Source organism: Notamacropus eugenii, chromosome 2 (assembly GCF_028372415.1).
Source record: "Notamacropus eugenii isolate mMacEug1 chromosome 2, mMacEug1.pri_v2, whole genome shotgun sequence".
Lineage (NCBI taxonomy): Eukaryota > Metazoa > Chordata > Mammalia > Diprotodontia > Macropodidae > Notamacropus > Notamacropus eugenii.
This window is the reverse complement of record NC_092873.1, coordinates 78,843,496-78,852,266: the sequence shown is the minus strand read 5'-3', so window position 1 is coordinate 78,852,266 and position 8,771 is coordinate 78,843,496. Positions and strand designations below refer to the sequence as shown.

Below are 8,771 nucleotides of genomic sequence, written 5' to 3'. Positions count from 1 at the left end.
TCTACTGAGCCCCCACCAGGTATATTTATGACATTATGGATGTCCCCCTTAGTGGGGAAAAGAAGAGAAGGTAAAAGGTAGGTCCTCTCTGGAGGAGGCTGCAACAGAAAGAACAAGGAATGAGGATCACTTTGCCCCTTAGACCTGACTCATGTGGAGATACAGCAAAAGAGATTCAGATTAGATTCAGGAAAGACATTCATTTAGGGCTGGAAGAAAATGGGTTGCGCGGTGAGGAGAAGATGTTGCTTATGGGAACTTCCTAATACTGTCTTCTCATTTCCATCTCCAGTTCCCATGATTGGTCTGTCTCTGTAGAAAAGATGATCTCCACAGTTGGACTAAGAAGACCCTAGAAATCCCTAAGATGATAGATATGTGCAGAGCTTTTGTGGTAGCCATGCTGAAATGACCTCTTGCCTTCCTTTTAACCCAAAGAGTTTTAGATGGCAATTCTAAAAGTCATAGGGACTTCTTATGTCTGAAGGGGGTGGTATGTGAGAAGGAGGTATTTGGAGCCTGTACACATACATACTTATAATTCTACTAATTCCCACTATGTGTGTGTGTGAGTGTGTCTGTCTGTCTGTCTGTCTGTCTGTGAATGGGGTGGCTTCAAGACACAAGACTGAATATAAAACACATCTGACCAAGCCTCTCAGACAAGAAAACTCTCAGCCTAGATTTTCTCTTTTTATCTCCAACCAACTAGAATATCCTCTCTCAGGTCTAAACTATATCCCTCTAAATTTAGCTTTTTTTCCTTCTCTCCAGCCCCATCTCATCATCTCCTGACCTTGCAAGACATAGATCGAGGCCTTAATGGAAAGCTGAGAGAAGGGGACCAAGGGGTACACTTGAATCCACTATTAAGGCAAGAAGAGCCCAGGGGGAATGGGGAGAGGATCTAAGAACCACACATCCCAGCATGCCTTGGGTGCAATAAACCCCACCTCCCTTCCCCAGTTGTATTCTGGGTGATGAGTCAGGGGTAGGGCAGGGCAGGAGCTGGGCAAATCTATGTATCGGGAGAGGGAGGAGAAGTGGAAGGTCAAAGTCAAGAGAGGAGTTCTTTGAGAGGCACAGGCCAGGCAGAACATCAAGATGCAGGCTGTGGGGATGGTCCACAGAGTGGGGCTCCAGATGCTGAGGCAGGGGAGGGCCAGGTGAGTGATGAGAGAGAAGGGGTCTGAGGAAGGTGGGGCAGGAACCCCTGGTTCTGAGGCACTGCGGGGGAGGGCAGTGTGGAGTTAGCATGGGACAGAGTGACAGTTGGGAATTTGGGGGGGGGGTAGTGTGAAGGGGTGCCAAAGCTAATCGCCCTGCACCCTTGCCCAGCCCCCAGAGCTGTTCACTTTTGGGCATGAAGGCTGCTCGTCACTACACCGACAGGGCCACAGAGGTAAGGTTGGAGAGCCTGCTTGGCCAGGCTGGGCTGGGGTGAGGTTGGGGACTCCCCCTGGCTGCCTGTTGACATCAAACTGTTCTTCCAAGTCACCTGCTTCTCTATGTGGCCCTGAAATTGGGGGAAAGGTCACGGGGAAGAAATTAGGTTAAAGGTTACAGAACGTACATTGCCCCACCTATCCCTTCTTAGAAACTCCCCTCCCTGCCCCTGGAACCCTCTCATCTTGTAGTTCTCCCTGCACAGGGACACAGAAAGAGAGTCAGAAGGACCCTGAGAGGCCATAGCTTCCTTGTTCCCTACAGCTCCCAGTGTTTTCTTCATCCTTCCCTTCTCCATAGGTGGTATTGGACAAAACAGGTTCAGGTTCCTCAATAGCCTCAGCAGAGGACAAAGGTAGCCCCAGTGTGGTGGTAGGTACCACCTGAGTTGAGTGATGGAGGGGGAGTGGGGCTACTAATGGGGGAATATTTCCCCTTCCATTCAACTTCCTGACATATCCCCTCTCTTCCTGTCCTAGGAGTCCAAGTCATTTGCTGTCGGGATGTTTAAAGGACAACTTACGACAGAGCAGGTGTTTCCATTCCCTTCAGGTAGACTGTATTCCTCTGATAGGTGGCAGGTAGAGGAAGAAGGTCAGCTTTCTTAGGGTGATATCCAATCTAACTGATCTCCTGATCCTTATAGTGCTGAAGGAGGAGCAGATGCAGTTTCTGAAAGAGCTGGTGGGGCCTGTGTCTCGATTCTTTGAGGTGAGGGCTGTGGATGGGGGTGACTAGATGGTGGGGAGGGTGGTTGCCATCATGTTTTTATTAGTGATTTACACAAGGCTTACCAAATTTGTGGATAAGTTGAATCAGGGAGGTGCAGCTAACATACTGAGTAACAAAATGAGGATCCAAAAAGTTCCCAATAGGCTGGAAAGAGGGACTAAATCTAGGATGACATTTGATAGAGGAAATTGTTATGTCCCACAGTTGGGTTCAAAGAGTCAGCTTCATGAGGATAGAATGAAGAGAAACATGGCCAGAAACAGTTTGTATGAAAAGATCTGAAGGCTTTAGTTAACTCAGTCCTAGTTACCAGGGGAAATATGGAGGCCTAAATCAAATCTGATCCTAAGATAGAAGAGTAGGAAACATAGCATCTAGAACCAGGGAGGCCCTGCTATGTTCTACCCTAAGTCAGTCAACATCTGGAATTTAATATTTAGTTCTAGATGCTGTGTTTTAGGAAGGACATTAACAAGTTGGAGTAAAACCAGAAGGTGGTGAGTGGGGGGATTTGAGAGGACAGGACAGGAAGCCACATCATAAAAATATAGTTGAAGGAAATAGGGATGGTTAGCTGCCAGAAAAAGAGGATTTATATATGAAACTGCAAATCTCTATTACAAGTAGCATGTTTTTGTAAGTTTGTAGAAAATTCAACATGTTATATATGCTGGGGTGTTGTTGAGGGGATTCTGGTATACAAATTTGAATTGGCTTAGATGGCCTCGGAGGCCTTCTCCAATGTTTAAGATTTTCTAATCTTGTGTTTTTCTCTCTTATATGTAGGAGGTGAATGATCCTGCCAAGAATGACAGTCTAGAAAAGGTGGAGGACTCCACCATGCAGGGGCTAAAGGAATTGGGAGTCTTTGGGCTCCAAGTGCCTTCTGAGCTGGGTGGTGTGGGACTTTGTAACACTCAGGTAAGACTTTCTACCCTATCTATCCCTAACCCAACTTTAAGTCAGAGCCTCCCATTCCCTAGATCCTCCACATCTCTATATTATCCTCCATATCACTATGACCTCTTTTCTTCTGTGCCTCTAAAGACTGCCACACTGTCTTACAGATAGCTTTTCTGTCCATATGCCTTCTCTTTTTCCTAAGGGGAGACTCTCCTTAGGAAGGGGCTTTGTGAGTCTTTTTTACCATTGAGACCAGATGCTGAGAGAGGATGGTTAACAGGGAACATGATCCCTGGAAATGGTCCAGTAATGCAGAAGCTCATGACCCAAAGCAGAGGGAAGAGGTACCTCCCACAGTTACCCCTCTCCTCATTGCCTTAAATCTCTCTTCTATTCCTTAAGGTCCTTCTTAGCCTGGAGTGTCAGTCTTTTCTGTGTTTAAACTAAGGTCATAGGAGCATAGGTTTTGATCTGGGAAGGACTTGAGTTCCCTTTTCCCAACCCTTCCCAGGGATCCCCAGGCCACTATATCCATATGGAGACTCTTCTCAGAAGCCTCATCTCTCTCTCTTTTTTTAAATTTAATTAATGTATTTGTTTTCAGTTTTCAACACTCCCATAAGTTTTAAATTTTCTCCCCCTCCCTCCCTGAGATGGCATGAAATCTTATATGGTTCTACACATACATTCTTATGAAACACATTTTTACATTAGTTATGTTGCATAGAACTCATCTCTCTCTTCTTTCTGAACATTCCAGCTAGCTTTAAACATACTTTCACAAGTATAAGCCAAATCAGATTCATCTTCTACCTACCCCTTGTGGCCTGGCTACTCTGGGTTGGAGAGGACAAGAAATATAATCTTTGGTTGCCAGTCCCAGGCAAACTTAAGCTAAGGCTCAGTCACTTTCCTCCCAGTATGCCCGCCTTGTGGAGATTGTAGGGATGCATGACCTTGCTGTGGGCATTGTTCTGGGGGCCCATCAGTCCATCGGTTTCAAAGGTATTCTGCTCTTTGGCACTGATGCCCAGAAGAAGAAATATCTCCCCAAACTGGCATCTGGTAGGTGAAGCCAACAGAAGGGTTCAAAATTTGTTCAGCTAGAATGAGAGGTTTAATAACCTTCCCTAGAGTTAGCTACCACAAACAGCCAGAAACTCATCTTTGGGGTGGAAGAGGGGGTCACTGTAATTTGAAGGGGTCAGAGGTTGGATATTACTGGGTGAAGAGGTCTGGGTAGCAAGAGGGTACATAGGACTGTTGACAGTTTGGAAGTAACACTAAAACCATTGGTGACTGCTAGGATGAAGTAAGGTAACTGTGAAAGGATGAGGGGCTTGATGAGGGAGTTACTAGGGGTTGGGGCTAGGGACTAAGGGCATATTGGGATTTGGAGTGGGGTGACATGGTCCTTTTTCCATTATGACCTCTCTCCTTCTCCCCTGACAGGAGAGAACTTGGCAGCTTTTTGTCTAACAGAACCCTCAAGTGGATCTGACGCAGCTTCCATTCGAAGTACAGCTGTGCCCAGCTCCTGTGGAAAGTACTATACCCTAAATGGCAGCAAGCTGTGGATTAGGTGATGAACCCCATCCACTTTGGCTAGGCCCCATTTCTCTATCCTCCTCCATCTTATACTGTACCTGGCTCCCCTCTTCCCTTGGATCATCTCTCTCCCCTCTACTCCATCTCTCCCTCTACTCCCTTTATCTTGATCCTATGCCTTTCTGCCCTTCCACAGTAATGGGGGTCTGGCAGAGATCTTCACAGTATTTGCCAAGACACCAGTGAAGGATGCATCTAGTGGGGCAGTGAAAGAAAAGATCACAGCTTTCGTGGTAGAAAGGAGTTTTGGAGGAGTCACTAGGTGAGTGTGTTGGGGGTAGAGATAGGGAAAAAGAGTGGGGTAAGAGGACAGGGTTGGGAAAATAAAACGTAGTGGGACCTGGGGACTCAGGGCCAGTTTCTCCTTTTTAAGCATATGAGAAGTGGTAGTTTCAGCATAATAGGTAAGCTGGAACTGTCCCCTCAACATGCTGAGAATGAATACTGTTTACCCAGCCCCATCACCAATCTCTTTCTGGGAGTTATAGAATTCAGCCCCTTTTCTGCAGGGGCCTATATATAGTTTTGTCCCCAAAAGATGGTTCCCCTACTTTTTCTAGTCTGTCACTTCCCATTTTCTCATCCTGTACCCATGTAGTGGGCCTGGCGAGCAGAAGATGGGAATCAAGGCTTCCAACACAGCAGAGGTGTATTTCGATGGGGTGCAGGTGCCTGCAGAGAATGTGCTGGGGGAACTGGGAGGTGGATTCAAAGTTGCAATGCACATCCTCAACAATGGAAGGTTTGGCATGGCCGCTGCCCTTGCTGGCACCATGAGGAGCGTCATTGCCAAAGCAGTAAGTGCCCCTGGTATCCATGGTCTGCCAGTTTGTCCAGGTGTTTTCTGTCCCTTCAAGTCTGTCAAAATGTTCCTTTTAGGTCTAATTTGAATGGATCTTCCTGATAATCCGATCTTTCGTTGGCCCTCTACTCCCAATTCTGCCCTGGCTCAAGGGCCCAATACCTAGAATCAGCTCTGGCTTTCTTGTGTGTGACTCTGGATGCAGTTTTAGCGTGAAGGGGAAAGGGAAATAAGCATTTCTATAGCACAGCACTTACCGTGTCCAGATAGTGTGCTGAGCACTTTTACAAATACCATCCCATTGGATCCTTATGAGAGCCCTGAGAGGTAGCTGTTATTATGGCCTCCATTTTACACTTAAGGAAACTGAGGCAGACAGAGGTTAACTGACTTGCTTGGGGTCACAAAGCTAATGAATATCTGAGGCTGGATTTGAATTCAGGTCTTGCTGACTCCAGGTCCAGTATTCTGTCCACAGTGCCACTGTCTCTGTATAACCTGATCTCCATAGTAAGAGACTTTCTGCCTGTTCATAAGATCTCATCCCTTAATCTTCTGGTTTGGAAGAATAAGTGGACAGGTCCAGAGAAGGGTCAGGGTGAGACCTGGTGTATATGTAATTGTCCTTTAGGATCCCAGTGCACTATATCTTTGTCCCAGGTGGACCATGCTGCCAATCGCACACAATTTGGGGAGAAAATCCACAACTTCGGGTTAATCCAGGAGAAGCTGGCTCGGATGGCTGTATTGCAGTATGTGACTGAGGTAAGAGGCTCTCTATTTCAAAGACTTCAGGGCATGTACCTCTTCCCTTCCTTGGACACTGTAGGCTAGCCAGCCTTAGCCACTCCTTAGACCTGCATCCTGAATTGTGCCAAGTAGAATTGAATTTGCTGAGGATATTGAGTCTAAAGGTTGATGAGATTGTCCTTCATGGATCAATCCCCTCCTGTTTTGTAAAGCCATGGACAAGAGTCTAAGACAGGCTTTTGAAATGGTGAATGGCCCTAGTCCTGTAAACTTGTATTCTGGTTATTCTAATGTGCAGACAGATGAGTTGGTGATTCTGCAGGGTTAGAAAGGCAACTTTGAGGGATATACCTTTCACTAGATCTTTGGAAGTTAAATACAATTCTCAATAAACCCTACTATGCTGATTTATATGGGTCTAAAATTGCCTACTACCCCCTGGCAATTATAATTTGATTTGTCCCCAGACATTGGAAAGACTAGTATTTTTTTTTAATGGGGTTTATTTATTTTTTTGAGGAGGTAGGGAGTAGACAGGTTAAATATTGTTTGGTTTGGGAAATTTCAGAGATGAACCTGGTCTCTTCTCTCCCACCCCCAACCTTATTGTCTCAGTCTATGGCTTACATGGTGAGCTCCAACATGGACCAGGGATTTAAGGACTTTCAGATAGAGGCGGCCATCAGCAAAATCTTTGGCTCGGTAAGTCCCTGAGATGTGCTGGTTGAGGAGGAATGGAAAGGAGGGGAAAAGAGGGTCCACTAGGGTGTAAGGGCTGAGATGGGTGTGGAAGATGCGTTAGCAGGGCTAAGGCATAGAATGGGCATGGATAGAGTGTAACTGGCTCTAACTCTACCTCTGTTGTCTCTCTACCCTCAGGAAGCGGCATGGACAGTGACAGATGAGTGTATCCAGATCATGGGTGGCATGGGCTTTATGAAGGTGGACATCCCTGACTCACCCCATAGGGGTCTATGGGTGGAGATGGCCTGAAGCCATGACCAGGCCCTGATTGTGGACAAATTAGGGTGGTTGTAGGAGTGGGAGGAAATGGTCCCCAGCATTCTGACACTGCCCCACTTTCTTGTCTCTAGGAACCAGGTGTGGAAAAGGTGCTTCGAGATCTTCGTATCTTCCGGATCTTTGAAGGGACAAATGACATTCTGAGGCTGTTTGTGGCCCTTCAGGGCTGTATGGTGAGAGAGGGAAGACTTAGGGAGAAGAGGTATTGGAGTGGTCTGAATGTAGGGTCTCATTATATATTTCCCCCTCTGCCCCAAACAGGACAAGGGAAAGGAACTCACTAGTCTTGGTAAGGCTTTGAAAAATCCTTTTGGAAATGCTGGCCTTCTGCTAGGAGAGGCAGGGAAGCAGATCAGGCGGTAAGGAAGTAGAACTCAGCTGAAGGTAATAGGGGGAGGCTTAGGACTTGAGAAGTTAAGTTGCCTTATGGTATTCCTCCTCCAGCCGGGCAGGTCTAGGCAGTGGCCTAAGTCTGAGCGGGGTTGTCCACCCAGATCTGACTCAGAGTGGTGAGTTGGTGAGTAGGGGACTTAAGTTACAGGGATGATAGTGGCTGGGAATTTGGGGGTTTGTGTGGACTCCTCTGACCCCTTCTGCATCTTCCCCCTCTTCTAGGCAGTAGGAGCTCTGGAACAATTTGCCACAGTAGTAGAGGCCAAGTTGATCAAGTACAGGAAGGAGATTGTCAGTAAGTAAGACACCAAGACTATTCCTCCAGCCCCCTCCAAGTGCCCTTATCTTTTCACAAATACTCCCTCTCTCTCCTCCAGATGAGCAATTCCTCCTGCATCGATTAGCAGACAGTGCCATCGACCTTTATGCCATGGTGGTGGTACTTTCCAGGTAAGAAGAGGCCAGCCAAGTCTGGGGCATGGTGTAAGGTGGGCCTATTCCATCCTATGTTTTTATCGCCTCTCTCACATTTCAGGGCCTCCCGCTCTCTGAGTGAGGGCCACCCCACAGCCCAACATGAGAAGATGCTCTGTGACACCTGGTGTATGGAGGTATATGAGGACTGAGGGTTGTAAGAGCATGGGGCTTAGGGAAGGAACAATGACCCTACCCTCTTCATCCCTATGTTTTCTTCTAGGCAGCAGCCCGGATCCAGGAGACCACAGCCAGACTGCAGTCAGACCCCAAACAGCCCCAGCTCTTTCGCAACTTTAAGGGCATCTCTCAGGCAATGGTGGAAAAGGGAGGTGTGGTTACCAGCAATCCCCTTGGCTTCTGAGCATTCTCGGCCTTTTCCACACTACCCTATATGTGCCTTTTCTTTGGCCAAAGCCAGGTTTCTAATTTCATCCCTACCTCACACTAGCCAGGCCCTTGAGAAAGGGGATGGCTTTAAGGGACCTGAAGTGGCCAGGCCTATTTATCTCCTCTCACTAGGGAGGAGCTCAAAAGTCTTTATTTCTGCCTTGACAATGGGTGAATTTCTCCTCCACAAAAAAGTAAAGATTTTTAACATGGAAAATCTTGTGTGAGATGCCTCTCCAAATCCCATGCC

At 47.0% G+C, this 8,771-nt stretch overlaps 1 protein-coding gene across 3 annotated transcripts; it reads left to right on the top strand.

Annotated features, from left to right (window-relative positions):
* Positions 1-964: 964 nt before the first annotated feature.
* Positions 965-8,738, top strand: ACADVL (acyl-CoA dehydrogenase very long chain). Of its 3 annotated transcripts, none has more exons than XM_072641258.1 (20): positions 965-1,166; positions 1,339-1,402; positions 1,747-1,818; positions 1,926-1,998; positions 2,093-2,157; positions 2,965-3,099; positions 4,002-4,146; positions 4,534-4,663; positions 4,826-4,951; positions 5,288-5,486; positions 6,152-6,256; positions 6,857-6,943; positions 7,121-7,183; positions 7,336-7,437; positions 7,526-7,623; positions 7,709-7,781; positions 7,880-7,952; positions 8,035-8,107; positions 8,193-8,268; positions 8,355-8,738. In XM_072641258.1, exons 1-20 carry the CDS (start codon positions 1,105-1,107, stop codon positions 8,493-8,495), a joined length of 1,962 nt encoding a protein of 653 aa, XP_072497359.1. In that variant the 5' UTR covers positions 965-1,104; the 3' UTR covers positions 8,496-8,738. The 3 variants fall into 3 exon arrangements, with proteins under 3 accessions (XP_072497359.1, XP_072497360.1, XP_072497361.1); XM_072641260.1 differs by having other exon boundaries at positions 974-1,166; positions 1,747-1,801; XM_072641259.1 differs by lacking the exon at positions 1,747-1,818.
* The last annotated feature ends 33 nt before the right edge of the window (positions 8,739-8,771 follow it).